Here is a 20813-nt window from a genome sequence, read left to right as displayed (position 1 = left end):
TTTTGTTTTGCATACTCTAGCTACATCAGAAAATTTTAATTTTGACTTCAATGTCCCTTTAAGCTAAATAAATAAATAAATGACACAAGCTGCCATAGATTGTTGTCACATGGGAATTACGATTCACTGGCATCCAGGCCATTGCTTTTTGTAGCACATCAGCAGTTTGCAAATTGTTATGCTGTAGTTCACTTTAGAATATGATTTCTTAGATAAAAACACCATTGGATAAATAAAACACATACAAGCAAAACTTGTGCCTCAAGAATAAAAGAGAACACGTTCATTTTATATTAATTCAAAGAAAAAAAGAAAAACAAAGATAGGCAAGAAGCAGAAAGGTGCCATAGAGAGTTGTTGCCTCTCCAACACAACTATAAAACAAACTAAAAGTTGCTTCTGTTTGAACAAATGGAATGTTGCTTAGCACTTATGACATCAGAGTTTAAACAAATACAGCCTTGTGGAGAAAATACCTAGGTATCAAAGAGGAAAAACATAATGAAAGTCTTAAACGAGTTGAATGTGGGGTCAATGCTCAGCATAAAAAACTGAGCCTGGCCCTTAACATCTGTTTTTAAGAAAGTGTAATAAAAATACAAATTACATGTGAACACTCAACATCTCCAATGCTGATTTGTTGTGCCCTGTGCTTCACCCAGTGTAGGCGCTTTGCGTCTCATCTTGTATCAAACTGAGCAAAGTCAGTCCCTCTGCATAAGGCAGAATGCTTGCTGCAATAAACACACATCAAATGTTTATGTTCGGCTTACAAGAAAAGTCAGTTGCTATGGCACCTTAATTCTGATGGCTGCAAAGCTCCTTAAAATTCCAAACAAAATCGAAAGATTCCTGTTCCACCTTGATTCGAACATCAATTTCTTTCAGTCCTCATATATTTTAACGTTAACTAATAAGATTATTAAAAAACAAAATATTGGCAAAATACTAACATTTCATACGGTCATTTTTCAAACACAGGAGCTTAAAAAAAATTTAAACTAGAAAAAAAAGAATAAAATTAACAGGTTAGAAAGTGAACAAATTATGGCATTGGAAGCTGATCCAAGTTTTCTGTATAATATCATAAAGTGACAAAACGGCAGAGTTCAATACAGGTTCAATCATTTTTTTTACATGCCCATTCTCCTATGGTTGATTTTGCCACAATTTTGGGCCAATAATACTTTTCTGTTATCTTTGACACTCATCAATAGCCATCTCCATACATATTTTCATATGTTCACTTGATAAAGACTTTGCAAGTTCAGCTCCACTGACTCCTGAAGATATCCAGATGTTTAATTTTGGCTAACATGTTTTATTTGCCAAATGATATGTATTCCGAGGGTCAGCAAACAAAGGCGCTTTCTGTAAATCCACTTTCCATCAGTTACAGTGAACATGTTATTGAAACGCCCAAAGTTGCAGACAGATATTTTATGCCAGTAGTTATTTGGAGTTCTCTATTTTGTGCGTTGGTATACAGAAGACCGGAACTCAAAATAGTACCGCTCATGGCTTGCACCTATATTCCAGTTAGTGTCTATGCTTTTTTCTCTTTGCTCTCTGAACTTTTTGATGGCGTTCTTAGTCTTTTTCTTACTCTTTGCTCTTTGTATTAATTCAACAATATATTTTTTTTGTGAAAGATCTGCCTTTCTTTGTTTTCTGGTGTTTTTAGATATGCATGTAGTATATAACTTGTTTGTTCGCTAATCCATCTTTTACTGGACATGTTATGCATTTTTAATAATCACTAACTTTTTTGAATTTTTTGCTTTATTTTTTTCCTAAAGAGAAAAGGTAACATGTGCCTGCATGATGCAATCTTCTCTTTAAATACAGAAAGGAACATTTCATTAACGTTTGTACAGCTTTCCAGGAGTGTTTAAGCCTATATATGTTATGTTAATGGTATTTAAAAAAAAATAAAAAAGGGGAAAAAAGTGAAAAAGGAAAAGCTTCAAAATAAATTGGAAAAAATATTCCCCTAAAGCAATTGAATATACTAAGAGTTGATGAGCTGAGTAATTGTGGGATCAGAGTCTATTGTTGACATTCAGTTGCCTGGCCCACAGGGTAGAATCTCCTTTCTTCCCAAAACAGCTCATTATTGCAGTTACTGGTGTATCATTTTGCCACTGGAGGCGAAAGGACAAAAAAAAAATGAACAAAAAATAGATCTTTGAGTGGCTGCAAAGAGTCCATAGGATTTGTCCTTTGTGTTTTTGGCACTGTAAATGGGAGGGTCGTTGCTTCACCAGGCAGTTTGAAATCCCCTATTATAATCCAGTTGCTCCCAGGGCCATCCCTGCACTGTGGCTCATACATGGAATCGTCTGCATCGATTTGGGGAAGTCGTGGCTGACCACTCTGCCATTCTCACCACTGCCTCCTGCCGTGGAAGGTCTAGGTAGAGTTGCCATCCGGACCGTTTCTGTAACCGTTTGCTGTGGAATTAAGCAGAAACCCTTTTGAGGAGGAAAAGGGGTTCCACCCCTATCCTTTATCAAAAACATTTTACAAACACAAACAAAAGAACATAAACAGTGTTTCTAAGGGCTCCATGTACTAAGAGGCGGGCGGACAGCTTCTTAACTCGCGAAGCTGTCCGCCCGCCTCCGCTACACACGGGCAGCGGATCTATTGATCCGCTTGCCCGTATGTATCATTACACACTCAGCGGAGTGTGTAATGCCCGCCCCTTCAGTCGCGCGACCAATCACGCGACTGAAGGGGCTGTCAATCACCGAGAGCGAGCGAGCTCTCGGTGATTTTGCTTCGCCACCTAAGAGGTGGCGTAGGGTGTAGGAAGCAGCGGTCTAATGACCGCTGCTTCTTACATTGCGGGAAGCAGGCTCGCATATGCGAACCTGCCCCGCAAAGGCTCCGGAGCAGCTTTCGCTGCTTCGTACATGGAGCCCAGTGTGTAAAATATTGAAAATGCAAACAACCCTGAACTCACAGAATCTTAATCTTGGTGATAACTATGTCAGTAATTCAATCTCTGACCATAGGAAATAGCCCAGAAATGCCCACTTTTTTTTAAAATTAATATTTATATGTAGAGTTTAGATAGTGTTTATATGAGTGTAATAGTTTATTTTAATACATTTTAATGCATTTATGTTGTGTTTGATGCAACTTTTATTTTAGCCCTAACCCTTTACCCCAGGTCCACAATTCAATTGTGCTGAAGCAAAAGCGTTTATTTCCAACTTGTAATAAGTGCAAAAATTAACACACCCACAATATTCTTAAATCGCGCACGCTAATGTTAGTGCACCACTTATAATATAGCACTTTATTTTTAACCATACTATTTTCTGTTACTATGTGTTTAACACCTCCAAAGGGAATTAATCATTAATCAATGTAGTGCTTCTGGGAGATGATAAATTATTATACAACTAGTGAACTAATCAAGAGCAGGCATAATTGTGGGCACATGGTCCAATCACTGGCTTTATCCTCATCTGGTGCTGAATGGGGGTACTTGACAAGTGGAACTTTGTCTACATGATTAGAATTTTTTTGTAGTTTAGCGCATAGGGCTAGAGCAAACATTTGTGCATAAGCCGTCTGGCTTAACGCTGGTATTAAAAGTTGAAAGTAAATACAATGCTTTGAGTGAAATGGCGATCTATGCTAGAATGATTAATGTGACTTTAGAGCTCTGGTTAACTGTTTCTATAAACTAAAAAGTTGCACAAAACACATAAAAAATACATAACAAAGTACAGTTACAATCAAAATAACACCATCTAATACTAACTATTCAAAGAAAATATTGCACACAAAAGTTAGGGCTCAAAAATAAGAGATCTCATGTGTTAGAAACAAAAAAAAGTCAGGCAAAGGGGTTTAACTTAGAGATACATACATATTTGTGTCTAAAGATGTATGCATATATATATATATATATATATATATATATATATATATATATATATATATATATGTCTATATGTATACATATGCATTTTTTGTATTTATATATGTATTTACAGACATATATACACATATAAACACATAAATACATATGTACACATATATAGACTGCATTGGTGACCTTTGCAGTTAAATAGATGAAAACATGAAAAATCATATTTATGCAATATTCCTTTTTAATAAAAGTTTAAATGATGTATTAACTGTAAATACATCACATTCCATTGTTCTGCACATAGCAGTATATGTTCTAAGTATTTTTAAATAGCTATTCCTATACTATATATATATCTGTATATATCTATACTTATATATAATCATCTATATAAATAGGTATACATATATATTATACCAAAATACAATCAGATATATGTAGAAATATGTATTTATGAATCAATAGAACATATTTTGTTATGTGAAGAACATTGGAATGTGAAATATTCATATTTTCATATCGGGTTAGCGCACTTGAGAATATGCAATTGGGTTTGTTCTGCTTTTTGTGCTCATCGGGTTAGGACGCTAGTGAAAACAGTTTACTTTCAACCCATAATACGAGCGCAACATGACGACCACAAAAAGCTTACTTCTAGCTCAATTAATGCTCAAGCGGGGTGTAATCTGGCCTATAGCAAGAGAAAATAATTTGTTTTAAAAATGCTCTAACAAAAAAAGGGAATTTCATTTTACACTTAAATGTTCTTTTATGTTTCTATATTTACTGATTGAGGATTAGTAATACATTAAATATTTTTGTTGCAAATGCAATTTTTTACCAAAGTGCTTTCAAACTATTATCATGTCTTAGATATTAAAAAAAAAACCTGTGGAAGTAAGTGGAAATTTATCAATAATAACCACACACTGTGAACTATGGTCTATATGCTAAGGACTGTTATGTTACAATGAATATTGACTGTTATAATATATATCAGATAAATGTAATAGAATTGCCACAAATTTGATACCACCTTCATCTTTTTGGATTCACTCCTGGACTTGTAACAAAACTCGATAAGCGCAACAAGCATGGCTAATCCCAAACCACCAATCAGGATGTAGAACACCCCTGCCACATTACTGAGACTCAGGGCACTTGTCTTATCCTGTAGCCATGGAGAGAAAAAAGGAGTAGGGAGGAAAGGTATAGGAAAATCATATTAGGAAAGGCAAGGATATTAAGTTTTACAACCTGCCTGTCCCTTGCATTTCCATCTTCAATATTAACTACAGTTTTAACACAACAGGGTAATACATTTTAACACCTTTATTCCTAATGAAATATGTTTCCAGCAACAAAGGAGTTAAAACATTTTGAAGATATACATTCATCCAAAATGCTCATTTTGTCTTATAATCTGGGGAAAGACGCATTCAGCAGCGAAATAAAGACGTTTTCCGTAGCTTAGAACTGACTCAGCTTTTTATATACTTAACAAAGTAAAAGGTGTCAGCAAAAGAAAAGCTGTAAATTCACAGAATATTATAAATCTGTTGAGCACAGCGATAAACGAAGTAGCTGCTGTAATTGGTCACACACAATTGGAATCATACAGTGCGGCAGTTACCTAATTTATTTGATTGTAGACCCCAAAAACATGGATGAGTTTTGGGCTCCAAAAAAATTACTCTAAGACAATTTATGTCCACAAATGGTTAAGCCAATTAAATTAGATGGGGAGATGTTTGTAGGTCACTATGCAGGATTACCATACAATAAATAATAACTGGAAATTTTGCTGACCATCATCAGGTCACGCAGTGGAACGATTACTAAAGGTTTTATATGAACATTTTGGAATTTGTTTATACTTCAAAGATTTGTCATTTGCCAAATACAATTTCTATAAGTTAATAACCCAAATTGATCAGTCTCACAATTCTCCTTTAACCCCAGTGTCTTAGAACATTTAAAGCCCACCTCCCTCCTGAAAGCACAGATACAAGCTTAGGCATGCACCCCAGTATTGCAAACAAACATAAAAAGCAACCCGCCTTCTACTATACCTGGGCCTTTATTTGCTAAGTAAAAGGCTTGAAAATATTATACTATATATAACTGTTTTTGCCTGCTTCTAGAACTGAGCTTTCTTGACAAACCTGTGATTGTATAGGATCAGTGGTCTGTGAGCAGATTTAATATTTTGTTACTAATCTCTAAATGTTGATGTTTATATTAAAAGGCATGGTAATAGTTTCAAATGTGTGCAAGGGATTTAGCATGTAATGTTTTGTGTACAGTGATGAACTTTGGTATCACTTTGTATTGTTGAGGTAGCTGTCTAGTGAAAAGGTTTTAAAAGTACCAGCTATTACCTTATGTTATGTAATTTTAAAGTGTTCCAGACATATGAGCTAAAACAAGAGACATATGTTTTTTCTTTGCATGTTTATAAGGCATGTCATTGTCAACCAATAAAGCAGAAGGAGATCAGCCAGTGAGCAATTAGGCCCCAGGGCTCAGTTTCACTTCATGTTAGCTTCAATATCAAAATAAACAGCCTTCCCCTAACCTTCATAAGCAAAATATTTTGAAATATTTGTGTTACATTGTATTGCTGTTGTGAAATTGTACTATGAAAATTAGTTCTCACATCATGAGTGCAAGCATTTTTTACAATAACATTATTTCACAAGTTTGTTGTTCTTATTAATGTGAGTGTGCCTCTAAAAAATTTTTTTCCATAATTTAAAAGATTTATTTTTTTACCAAAAAACAAATACAACAATATTTTACATGGAAACTATAATAAATATATAATCCTGAAGTAAAGGCATGTATTTGCAGTGATATGACAGACTTGCCTATAACCTTACCAATCAAAGCAACTATGTAGGCCAGCTATGTGCTAATCACCATTGCAATTCATCGAACTGATGGAAGGTGGTGCTGTGGTCAGATTTTTAAAACTACTAGACAGCAATTAAATAAATAAATAAAATAAAAAATCTATTTTCAATGCATGATAAAAGATTTGTGATTTACGTGTTCCATATTTATGACGTGCAGTCGTTTATGGCAGGCACAGGGTTAAGCTGATAAAAAAATAAGTATATTACAGTTCTCCTGATTGAAAGATCTAAAACACTATATTCTCTTTGATAGGATTAAGCAGTAAGACATCAGATTTAGGGAAACTGCAATGCACCAACTTTTGGATAGAATGAAAGGAGGCAGACTGTGGCATGTGTTCTGTTTTTTTTCTTGGTGTTTATATAAGCTTATTTTTTTCTCATAAGAAGCTTGTGCAATAAACTGAAGCGCCTCTCTTAAATCAAGAGTGGGTGGCATATAATATCTTATATCTTTATGTTAACTGGCATCTAACTGTCACTATAACTAGCTGTCTTTTTGTGCTATTTGTTTTGATATTACAACCAGATTACAAGTGTTGGTAGCATCCAATTCTGTACAGTTATCTGAGCATATGTGATGTATTATTAGTAAGCTGTCAACACTGTCATTGTCAGGAAAGCCTTCTTAAATATTTTATTCTCTGCAATAAGTGGCAGAATGGATTGGATACAAGTTAGCGATCAGGTCCAGATTGTATTAAAGATGTTCCATTGCATAGGGTGTAATACTCAAATAGCTCCTTAGGTATAATTTAGTGGTGCACTTACAGTTATAGAGCAATTGGAGGGGATTTGATACAATTGTAGGTTAAAAGACGTATATACTAGTAAGAGTAATAATTTATATCTTAGTTTTGAAGTTTTCAGCTGTGTGTAATCTAGAAAATTACAGGTCCCAGATATTTGGAGCCTGCTTTTCAGAAATCAGTCTCCTACACAGAGCAGATAACTTTCCTAAACGAGTACTTGATTAAGGAGAGATTTTAATTTTGCTAGTTTGGCTGATGTCAATACACTTGAAGGGACACTGTATTCAAAATTTTCTGTCATCCATATGAAAATATGTAGGTATGTTTTCGCATGAAACATATTAAATATTTTTCTCACCTTTAGCATGTTCCCAGTGATTCATTTTACCTGCTAGAATATATTAAATTGTTTACAAATAGTTCATTTAACTTTTTTTGTCAATTGAAATAGATATTTCTGCCTGTTAAAACTGCCCCCCTATACAATACTGCAGTAATGGCTACAGAAAAGCTATGCAATCAAAATAAAGCACAAGAAATTACACCCTCAGTAAAGAGTGTGTGTGAAAGAGATAGGTACTAAAATATAATAACATAGCAACATAGTAGATTAGGTTGAAAAAAGACAGAAGTCCAGTGTTCATTTATATTTGTTATCTCAGACAGAGAAAAGATAAAGAAACCTTTGTTCTTATATAGAGCAATAAAAATATGTTCTCCCTGCAAGCTCAGCACATTTTAATGGGTTGTAGTTTCAAAAAGTAAAAGCAACTTTTTCATATACAAAAATTAAACCTGAAGTAGCTATTTTCCATACATTTTAAACTCTGCAGCTGGTATGCCCTTCCTCCAAATGCTCAGCCATTAAGCCATAGTAAGCATTACACAGCAGATACAGACATATTTTTTTCAACTTGAATAAAAAATAAATACATTTTTGCTTCAATTAGAAATGATCATGTCCACCTGCTGCACTTTCATATGGATGACACAAATACTATGTTCCTTTAACAGTATTTAACCACTGTTATTGGCTGATCTCATTAAATGATATATTGTACTCTCAGAAATACTGAGGTATTCTCTTTTAATCACACTTTATTTTTACTCTGAAAATGCCACATATAACTTGCTATCCTTTCCTATTAAAATTTTCTGTGTAGTGTACGATCCTTTGGGGACGTTTTTTTATTTTTTATAATCTCAGTCAAGTAATAATATGTTACTTTTTAGTAGTCATAGTCAATATGTATCAGTATTATTCTTCCAGTTAGATTACGAGTGGTTTTGGATTGTATATAGGTATTTGATTGTGTTTCAGCAGAAGGCTTTTTTTGTTTTAAACCTAATTTGGGCTGGGTTATAAAGTGATACATTTTGTATGTAATTGAAGCCAAACATAATTTATATAACTATTTTTTGCATCTCTGAAAGATCTCCTTGTTTATATTGTATCATGTAATGATCAAACGATGGGTAGGAAAATGCCAGAAATCAGTTCAAACTAAGAGCTCATTCTAAACTTAATTTTTTTTAATTTTTTTTTTAACTTGCAACTATTCCGTTAAGTGAGATATAACATATTATAGCTTACCATGTTAATGATTTATCAACCCTTAAAGAGACAGTAAAGTCAAAATTAAACTTTCATGCTTAAGATAGAGCACACAATTTTAAATAACTTCCCAATTTACTTCCATTATCAAATTGTGGTATCCTTTGTAAAAGTAAATCTAAGAAGGCTCACATGGGCTTAGGAGCATGCACGTGATTGCTGCTATAAGGCCAGATTACAATTGGAGCAGTATTTAATGCTTCGGCTTCAGTGCTAACTCTGCTAGAAGTAGGCTTTTTGCGCATTTCGGGCAGTGCTCATATTATAAGTTAAAAGTAAACTATTTTCGCTTGCGCACTAACCTGACGCACATAAAAAGTCAAACCTAGAATATTAGCCGAGATAACCTATTCTCCACAGAAGTCAATGGAGCAAAAAAAAGTGGGGGGGGGCCTAACGCCCTGCTCGTGTGCAAAACAATCACATTTTCTTAAGTGCACTAACTCAATATGAAAATATGTATATTTTTTTCACTCCAATGAGCTTCACATAGCAGAATGTGTTTCTTTTTATTCCTAAATACATATTTCTAAATAAATCTGATGGTATTTTGGTACAATATATATCTATACATATATATATATATATATATATATATATATATATATATATATATATATATATATATACACATATAATTATATATAGGATATAGGTATAGATATATACAGATATATATACAAATATCTATTTACAAATGCATAAAACATATACTGCTTTGTGCAGAACTTTGGAATGTGAAATATTTACTGTAAATACACACTATAACACTTTATTAAACATGAATATAGCATAAATATGCTTTCACATATTTTTATCTACTTGATTGTAAAGGGCTCCAATGCAATACCTATATACCCTCATATCTTTGAGCCCTTATAACTTTTTTTGTGCAAATGTTTTAAAAAATTAAAAAAATTGTGTTATTATGAGTGTAAGTGAACTTTGTAATCTATTTTTAAAACAGCCAAACAGTTACCAAGGCTCTGAGGATGTGGTCATCATTTTAGCGTAAACCATGATTGCGCTCACGCATTTGCGTTTACTTTCAACTTGTAATACCTGTGCTAAACCTGACACGCACAAACAGCCGCGATAAACCTCTTTTTGCTTGCGTGTAACTGTTAACGCACCACTCATAATCTGGTCCTTAGAGTAGTAAAGACACATGCACACTCCTCAAATAAGCCTACCTAGGATTATTTTTTAACAAAGGATTCCAAGAGAATAACGCTAATTTGATAATGTAAAAGTAAATAGCAAAGTTGTTTTAAATTGTATATTCTATCTAATCATAGAAGTTTCATTTTGACTTTACTGTCCTTTAATTAATGTGATGCCAAAGTCACACCAAAAACCACTTGCTGATGACTTTCCATGTAAGGTTTGTGAAGATGTGTTTGGCTTAATATTTATAAAATGCAGCTATATGAGTGAAGTTTGACTTAACAATTTATTAGTATTGATTACAAGCTCTTGTAACTGGACTTGTAAGTGTTTGTCAAGCAGTCTGCTTTGCATGTATCATAGCTATGTGTACTGATACATCTGGAATCGTAGATTGCAAGCCGTTGAGTCAGGTTTCATGTAAAATATATTTGGCCTTATTAGCTGATTTTATGTCAGACAATATTTAATTATGCTTTTTGTCTTTGTGTCAATCTACACTGATATATATGTTGAAGATTGCAGATTGCAAGCTTTGTTGCAAGATCTAATGTATATTGTCGATTGCAAGCTTTTGAGTCAAGTTCAGGTAATGTGTATCTGGTTTTATAGAATTTATGTCTTGATCCAAGCTATATATAATGATGTAAAAAGCCTAGCAAACACTTCCACTATGAGGCCGCATGCCCCATCTTTCCAAAATGTGATGTTTAATACTATGATTTGTGATACCTTAAAAGTAATAATTTCCCTGTAATTTTGAATAGGATTTCATCTACACTTTATCTGATGTCTGAAAAGGTAATTTTAAGTAAGCACTCAGGCAAAAACTGCTTCAAAATAATACAATAAAATGGTGTAAAATGCAATGTTGGAGCAACATTTTGTGTGTATAAACCCATATTTATAAAGGACTTTAAAACATCTAAGAATGTGTTTGTGTTTCTGTTTTGATGTGAGTTACAAGTGAAATTCACACTATTATATGCTTACTATTATTTCCCTCTTTTTCTGACTGTTAAGTGTTAAAGGGACATTAAACACTAAATAAATCATTGCTTTAAAACATCTAAGAATGTGTTTGTGTTTCTGTTTTGATGTGAGTTACAAGTGAAATTCACACTATTATATGCTTACTATTATTTCCCTCTTTTTCTGACTATTAAGTGTTAAAGGGACATTAAACACTAAATAAATCATTGCTTAAATTATGTATTCTGAGCAAAGAATAATCTGTACAAGTATTTTTTAACAATTATTTTAGTTGTTTAAATATTGAAATAAACAAGGGTAAAGTTAATGTCCACAAAGCAGTGGGCGCCGCCATATTGTATTTTAGATTACCTTTTCTGCTAAGGCCAATTAGGAATGGTAATAAATGGCTTACTAGAGTGAACAACCAATGACTGTGTGGTATATAGCTGTGTCTGCACTTCCCTGTTTAACATTAATTGGAAAGCCCACAATATTCAAAATCAAATTACAGGAAAAGAGAAGAAAATAAATAATGAAAGTATATTCCAAAGCTGTTTTACTACATGTAATTAAACAATATATATTAATATCTTGAGGTGTTTAATGTCCCTTTAAAGAAACAGGTTTTGTTACAATGTGCCATATCTATATATATGTGAAAGCAGTTCTTATATATGACAACTCTTGAATAATGTTAATGAATCAAGTGCAGTTGATTTTCTGTTGTGAGTGTGAGGTACCATATATAAACAGCCTATCCAATCCCTTCTTCTGCAACAACCCTGTTAACCAATCAGAAGGCCCCTGCAGCATCTTGTGTTCGAAGGCGGGAACTCTGTGGTGGGGTGACTAACCTTACTTCCGGAGTCTTTGCTTCCACATTCCCCTTTATCGTACCACCATTTGCTTTTCAGCTTGTCTAAGACGCCTTGCTCACTGAGTTTCAATACCGCTAGGTTTACAGCACCTCTTCAAACCAGGGGAAATAACATAAATAACATTACCAATGTTATTTTATGTTATTCATCAGCATAGCAACATTTCATTGAGGCATTCATTGACGTATGCGTGTACCATGACAAAGTGATACGCTTAAATACTTCATCGAGCGCCCCCACCCTCTCATTCCCTCCATCCCATAAAGCTCCTTTTCCCCTCTCTTCCAGTGAAGCCAGATGAGTATTAACTATATCACTTTGAGTAACCAGCAACACCTGTCCCCTGCCATTCAAATACATTTGTTTCTGCACCTGGAGCCTTGGAAGACAAACACTATATAATTTTATTCTCTTTTCTTTCAACTAATTTGGAAGATTTTTTTCCAAATAACATTTTAATTTAATACATTATAAAAGATTAAATTGATTTCATGACTAAGTACATTCCCAATGCATCAGTACTGATTTTTTAACTATATCACTACACATAGGTTTATGTATAATAATGCTTCTATGGGTGTACGTGAGTTTCCTTTGGGATAGTCACATTTATAAGAATAGGATTCTTTTTATAGTTGAACATAATTGGTTGTTTTATTAATCTACCAGTTGCTTATTTTGCAACTTCAAGCTTTCATTATCATGTAATTTTTATGCATTATAATATACATTTTCTTGCTAAATTTAGATGTGATGACTCTTAACAGTAACAGTAAAACTCTTAATTTATGTTTTTTTCTATTTACTATGTATTAATACTGCAATCAACATTCCATTTTGCTTCCAAACATATCATTTTGACTCCTCTATTGGTGCTGTGTGTAGGTGTTTGACTTATAGCCTTTTTATGATTGGTTGGAGAGATAAAATAATGTTTTTGGCACTAGGGGTATACAGGGAAGCTGCTGGTTACTATCCATGCTGTTTTGTTACCCGCTAGTTTTTTCTTACTGGGGCTGACCTTGGAATCACCTCCCCCGCTGCCGCATTCTCCCTTGTCGTACCACCATTTGTTTTTCAATTTGTCCAAAAGCCCCTGCTCGTTCAGTTTTAACACTGCCAGGTTTACTGGATTTCTTTAAAAATGAATAGATAACACTCGATAAGTTACAGCTTGAGAAATCACTCATGGGGTCATGAGACAAAGGATAGGTGAACCAGCTGCAAGCCTCATCCTAGACCACATGCACCTCATCCCTGCTTCAGCTCCAACTCCTTCAGTCCTGAAGGCACCCTACCATGAGATCCCTAGTAGTAGTGACAGTTCTAGCAGGGTGTTAGGAATGATATTCACTCCAACTCATTACTGTTGCACCCCAAAGCTCTACTTAAAACAAGGACAGAGGTGACAGAGGGAGCAAATAATAAAGATATAAATAGGTAGTAGACAATTTGATCTACTCCTAGTATCCTTTACCACCCTGACATTTAGCTGTTTAGTCTACTTTTTTAAATTCCTGAATTCAGTGGTCTAGAACCATCCCTACATAGTTAGTACCCATGTTCTGTAGAATATGTAACACTCTTTTCTTTTTCTTTAAAATCAAAGCAAATGTGCACAAAAGTAGATGTGTTTTGGGGTAATATTTATGTGTATTTGTATTTGATGATGCCACATTTTATTTTCAGAATAGTTAAGGTCAAACTATTCGTTTGAAAGATTATTGAATCAAAATTTTACATTTTAAAAAGGCTCATTGGTTTTTATAGGTACAAAATGGCTCATTGTCCATAGCCTACATTGGACTGTTTTAGTACACTACATACAAATAATAAAGATTGAGGAAGAGATTTATAAAATAACGGAAAAAGTAAAGTGGCAGGCAATGGAAGATTTTTTAGTTACATTTTATAATGTATAATCATAGCGAATATCCTATTTTTATGCACAGTTGAGCAGACCATTAAATTGGTAATGGATTTTAATCAAATTCATTTTTCAAAAAGTTATTTATAGTGGGAAAAATCAGGATTAGTTTTAAATAATAAAGGTTTATGTTTTTTCTGTTAATGCATTGATTTATAATTGCACAACAACAATGTAATTCACTTGTAATATTCAGAATGTTACATGATTTATTACAAAACAACTTTTTAATTGCATCACTATAAATGCTGCACATGTTTTAAAATGGTAGATATATACCATAGCCCATTGTTTATATATAAAACACAGAACTGCACAACGGACCTCCTTATAGCTTAGTAATACAAGTTGCACATAAGACACAAAATAATCCCCCTGCAGATGGTGACTCACTCATCAAAACCTTAATCAATATGAAGTAAGGTAAGCACACAAATAAAACCACTGTCCCAGCAATGATTGTCAAGGCTGCAATCCCTGCAAATGGTATTCCAATTCAGGATTCCTTTTCATCAGTGGGAAGGCTACTTAGTCCAATGGAGGATATGGTAAACCTTTATCAAATAAAAAACACTCTCATATAAAAGAAATGCTACTATTGGCAACAGTAAAAATTAAAACCATAGCGTTTGAAACAGTGTTTCCCAAACCCAGTCCTCAGTACCCTTACTCAGGCCAGATATTCATTATATCTTAGCTAGAGCACAGGTGAAACAATCAGCTCACCCATCAGCTGATTATTTCACCTGTGCTCTAGTTAAGATATAATGAATATCTGGCCTGAGTAAGGGTACTGAGGGCTAGGTTTGGGAAACACTGGTTTAAATTCTCTGGTGTGTGTATAGCATCGTAACATAAGGTGGGGATGGCCTTACGCATTCCACAGACAGTATTCACAGAGGTGAAGTGGACACTGTCTGCGAAATGCATAAGGCCATGACCACCTTACTTCATGGTGCTATATGCACCGCAGAGTTTAAACACTACAGAATAGTTTTTGCAGTTGTCAATATTGCCAATATCTTTTTAGATGAGGGTGATTTTTATCTGATATATTTGTGCCATATCCTCCACTGGACTAAGTAGCCTTCCCACTGATTAAAAGGAATCCTGAATTGGAATACTTTTTGCAGAGACTGCAGTCTTGATGATCACTGTGACAGTGGTTTTACTTGTATTCTTACCTCTTATTGAATGAGGGTTTGATGAGTGAGTCGCCATCTGCAGGGGGATTATGTTGTATCTTATGCGCAATTTGTATTAAAACGTACTATGCTATGAGAAGGTCCTTTGTGTGCTTCTGTTTTTAGATTTTTATACATTTACTGAATTCCGCTGTGGTGCCAGAAGAATGAAAGCTAAGAAGAAGCCGTGCCCCACATACAAGGAAAGACTTTGTAAACCTATCACAGAAGGACTTAAATACCATGATTACAATTTATTTTTGTTATTCAATTCCTTAATTGTTGTCCCCATTCCCTGGACTATATGAAGCAATGATAACAATTACATGTGCTTCTGTCAGTTTTGGGTAGATACACACAGCCAACAACCTTCATACAGGTAAGAAATCAGACCTGCATCTAAGGGAACTAATGTAGTTTAATTTGCAGGAAGATTTTTTACATTTTTTTAATTTTTAAATTAGTAGCCTCAATGACCAGATGACGACATAAAAAAGAAACAATTTATATTGTAAGTTACAACTGATGGGCACAACTACAATATCATGGTTGTTTTTCCTCCTGTGGCAGCAGCTCTTTTACAAGCTGCTATCTTATTTTAACCCTTACTTGTGCCATCTGGTTAAGATCCATGTCTTCATACTATGTGCCGCCATCTTGGAGCTTAGGTATTCTTGTACTCTGTGACAGAAGAAGTGCACATTCATAGATCAGCGGTGTTGCAGCTTTGTTATGCATGCATTATACAGTGCAGGAGCTTTACATTTTTGAAGCAGCTGCTCTGTATAAGTTATGTGGCCTTTTTAAAACTGTATGTAGGGTTGCCAACCCTCCCTTAATTCCAGGGATTTCCCATATTACCCCAAACTTTTTTAACGGTCTCTGAGGCTCTTAGAACATTTTCCGCCCTTAATTTTTTACATGTAGAATCTTCATTTCAAACATTTACCATTGTACTCTTGTACTCTAGTTTATAATTTTGACGTCTCTGATAGTTTAATGTCTTTACTCCAACTGTGTCTTAAATGAGAAGAAATAGAATTCAAATATTTGCAGGATGTTGTTGAATGTATTAAGGTAACCTTTGTGAATGAAGATGATTTGTATGAAGAATTTTGTTATACCAAACTGTATCAAAATGTAAATAAAGTGGATGGTTTTCCCAGTCAATTCCCTTCAAAAAATGTGTCAAAATGCAAAAATATAAATCTCTCACTCTGTAGTTTGTGAAACCCAGTGCACATAATGCAGCTGTGAAAAGGTGGCAACACTCACTGATCTCACATCTCTCACAGGGTTCAAGAATATGTGATCTCCAAGATGGCGCTGTCCGGCATTGAACATATGGAACCACACCAACTGTCACCAGTGAAGAGTTAAAATAGGACAACGGCTCTGAAAGGGACACTGAACCCACATTTATTTTGTGTGATTCAGATGGAGCATGCAATTTAAAGCAACTTTCTAATTTACTCCTATTATCAATTTTTCTTTGTTCACTTGCTATCTTTATTTGAAAAAGAAGGCATTTAAGCTTCTTTTTTTTGGTTCAGTACTCTGGACAGCACTGTTTTATTGGTGGATGAATTTATCCACCAATCAGCAGGAATAACCCAGGTTATTCATCAAAAATGGGCCAGCATCTAAACTTACATTCTTGCATTTCAAATAATGATACCAAGAGAATGAAGAAAATTTGATAATAGGAGTAAATTAGAAAGTTGCTTAAAATTGCATGCTCTATCTGAATCACGAAAGAGAAAACATTTGGGTTCAGTGTCCGTTTAAGTGAGCTGCACACACAGTAGAAGAAAAAAACAGCAAGATGAGTTGTAACTATTCTGTTGAAGTTCTGTTGAGCAGTTAAGCTGTGGTTTATAACAAAAACACACACCAGAATGCAGGATGGATCTTGCAGTGGAATAGCAGGCAAATAACCAGACAGCTTTATTTATAAGCAGACATTATCAATGCTCGCTTTTAAAAAAGCCCTCCATTTATTTTTCTGATCCCTGGCAGCGGGGGCTGGGGTGAGGTTTTTTTTTATGGGCAGCATATTTGGGGAGAAGCATAGATAAAACTGGATCACCAATCCTTCTGAGTGATTCTCTAAAGACAAAGAACATATGTACATAGACAAACCTTTGGCAAACACATGGAATGTTTGAGATGAGTTGTAAGGAGAGAGACTAATGGTTATGCATATCAGAAAGCAAAAGCATGATTCCTTTGTGCATGCAATGAATGAAAAATACTGAAAAGATTAGTAGCCTTGAAATCTTTTTCTTCACAATTTCCTTTCACCATTTATCATTTTTTTTTCTTTTCTTTTATTAATAATAATAATAATAATAATAAATATTAATGATAATATTATAAATGATTCATAACATAAAATATTGTTTTGCTTTCTTTTACAAAGAGCAGTAATCAAGGGATAAACTAGAAAGCATTTGTGGCTAGGTATTAGGGACTCAGGAAGGTTAAGGGGTTTATTACTGTTTGTGTGCAGGGTTGTGTCAGGGGTGCAGATCATGGGTAGGATCATGGGAGTGTCTGATTAGTCAACGGGCCTTTCTTGGTGGTCCATGGGCGTGTCTGGCTGTCTATGGGTGAGGCTGAGGAGAAATGCTGCAAATCAGGATATATGGCTGCCTCAGAGGCAAAAGTGGGACAGAGCTCAGAATTAGAGACTGTCCCTCTCAAATATGGACATTTGGGAGGTCTGCTGCAAATGGACATTATGCTCAAATTTTATATTTTTTTATCATGTATCTGCTAATTAGCTCATTTTGTTCACAATTTTTAAATCACAAGTATATTTTTTTCATATGAGATTTAAAAAAATATTCTGAATTATTAGGTTTGTCTATGATTACAGTCTATGGACCAAAACCTGTCAGACATTATTTCTCCTGTTGGCCAAATTGAAGTTAGTTTTTAAACACACAGAATAAAGGCTGCAGTTGGGTCAAGATTGCTATTTTGCTTCTTTATTTTTTGGACATATTTATTGACCATTTCCCAGAAGCAGCAGTAGCATTAAATGTGTATTTGTCTCCTTTAGCTACTGGAGGGGTGGCTGTTTAAGGGACAGTCTACACCAAAATTGTTTAAAAAGATAGATAACGCCTTTACTACCCATTCCTCAGCTTTGCACAACCAACATTGATATATTAATATACTTTATAACATGTAAACCTCTACATTTTGTCTGTTTCTAGGCCACTACAGACATCCTCTTATCACATGCTTTTTTATTAGCTTTTCACAACAAGAGACTGCTACTTCATGTGTGCCATATAGAAAACATTGTATTCTAATAGATAATAAATAAATAGCCATGTAATCAGGGGGTTGTCAAAAGAGGCTTAGATACAAGGTAATCACAGAGGTTAAAACTATATTAATATAACCATGATGGAACTTGGGAATGAATGGGTAATAAAGGGATTATCTATCTTTTTAAACAATAACAGTTTTGGAGTTGACTGTCCCTTTAATTAACTTTCTTTAAGGGCTAAAGTCTTACAATCTATGGGGCTGGGCAATGATTGAGGATGGTGAGTTCTCATAGCTGCTTTTTATTTTGAGAGGGAGAGACTGCTTGCCATAGTCCCGTGACTGCATGGGAATGGATTGTGAAGAGTGCTTATACCAGTCTACTGTAGCCAAATGATTATGAACTTAAGAGAGTAAATTTCATTAGGGGTGTTGTGTGCAGAACTGGACTATCATTGCTAATTTTTATATACGGCCATTTATATGCTATGAGCACCCTCCATTCTAACTAATCAGGGGGAAGTTTGTTATATGTGTAAGGAATTATTATCGTAGTTTGTATTTTTTTAGAATAACTGGATAATAATATAGGATAAGATGAGTGATTTTGGTTTTAAAAGACCAGCACACATAAATTACTCTATTATTTGGAAATAAGAATATTCTGGACTATTAATGCCACCTACAATTGTCTCACTGTCAGCATAGAGATTCTTTAGTTTAAGATGTTGATGCCTCGGTGACATTTCCAGTTAGAGCAGGCCAATATTTTGCTAATTTGAGAGTTACAAGCATTTGTCTGAAGGTAAGGAAAAAAAGAGCTTTAAAGGTCACCTTCTTAAAAAAATACCTTTGCTCTTTTCAGGGTTTGCGTTTCACATGCTTTTCCATCCTTACCACTCGACCTCCTTTTTATTTTTTATTTTTATTTTTTTAATACTTATTGCCTCAGAAAGGCAGTTTATTTCCCCTTGCTTAAGGCAACAAAATATCTTGAAAATTGTATACAGAGCTGCCAATTTATACTACAAGACAATGTAACAAGCTATCTGAGATCTGCTTTCCAAATAAAAATAAAATATTCAGGAAATTCCAGTATGAAATTAAAAATTGTGCAAACCGCTTTCTTTATAATCACCCAAGCCCTAAAATCTACATTTTGATTTATCTGTCATAGATTATACATAATGAGATTTTAATCTTAAAATGTTTAAAAAGTTAACTTAACAAAATGTAGATTTAATAACATTTATATGGTATACATATAAAAAATATATATATTCTAAAATAAAATAAATTAAAAATTCAAATCTATCATCATCAAAACAAAAACAAATCAATATGATCTTTTTAGTATCTAATGCCACCTTGATTACAGTATATTTCAGTCTGTACAGTGAGGCATTGCAAAATTGTATTTGTTTCTTAACTAACATATTTTAAAAAATAAGGTTTCTTTACTGGTAAAAAAAAATGTTTAGAGTACAAATTACTTTAGTTAAAATTACAGACCAAAATATTAAAAGAATAAGTTCAAATCAGGGATGAAGAACTGTCAGCCCATGGGCCAAATGCGGCCCTCAACACTAGTTCTTGCGACACCAGGGAATAAAAAGAACTAAGAATACTTGCCATAGTTTTGTGGCCCCTGGAATAAGTGGAACTAAAAATGTGTGCTTTTGGGACTTTTAGTGGGTGTGTAAATATGGTGGTTACAATTAAGAACAGCAGAAAGGGTGTACCCTGTAACCTTACCTAAAGATGTGTTATTATCAGTATGTTTAAAGGCAATAAATTAATATGAGATCCTTAGAATTAAGCATGTAAAGAAAAGATTAGTCTGAGAATAACATCTAGATCTAATTTTTTATTTTTATTAGCTGTTTAAATGTTGACAAAATAAGTGTAAAGTTTTAGTGACTATGAATCAATGGGAGCTGCCATGTTGTGACTTAGGTTACCTTCTCTGCTGTAGCCAATTAAGGACAGTTATAAATAGGTCACTAGAGTGTGCAGCCAATGGCTATGTGGAATATAACAGTGTTTGCACTTCCATTTCTAACAGGAACTGAAAAGCTCACAATTTCAAAATGGAATTATAGGAAAAGGAGACAAAATAAATAATAAAAGAATATTGCAGAGTTTTTTCATAAATATAAATTTATCATTTTATATTAGCATCTCAAAGTGTTTAATGTCCCTTAAAACTTCTAAAAAATTGATCTG

General features: G+C 34.0%; 1 protein-coding gene across 2 annotated transcripts in view; it reads right to left on the bottom strand.

The window, feature by feature from the left end:
- Window positions 1–254: 254 nt before the first annotated feature.
- The window catches only part of GRIA1 (glutamate ionotropic receptor AMPA type subunit 1), a 411236-nt gene continuing 390677 nt past the window's right edge, over window positions 255–20813 (bottom strand). The window contains exons 14-16 of one of the 2 annotated variants that reach the window (XM_053718693.1): window positions 12171–12285; window positions 4926–5060; window positions 255–2474 (exon numbers count right to left, since the gene is read on the bottom strand). In XM_053718693.1, the coding sequence (XP_053574668.1) occupies window positions 2286–2474; window positions 4926–5060; window positions 12171–12285 (439 nt within the window). In that variant the 3' untranslated portion in view covers window positions 255–2285. Of the gene's footprint in view, window positions 2475–4925; window positions 5061–12170; window positions 12286–13215; window positions 13331–20813 lie in introns of both variants that reach the window. The other variant, XM_053718694.1, reaches the window with a different exon arrangement.

The sequence above is a fragment of the Bombina bombina genome, chromosome 6, assembly GCF_027579735.1.
Source record: "Bombina bombina isolate aBomBom1 chromosome 6, aBomBom1.pri, whole genome shotgun sequence".
Classification (NCBI taxonomy): Eukaryota; Metazoa; Chordata; class Amphibia; order Anura; family Bombinatoridae; genus Bombina; species Bombina bombina.
Note: the sequence above shows the minus strand (reverse complement) of the source record. Positions and strands in the feature narration are given on the sequence as shown.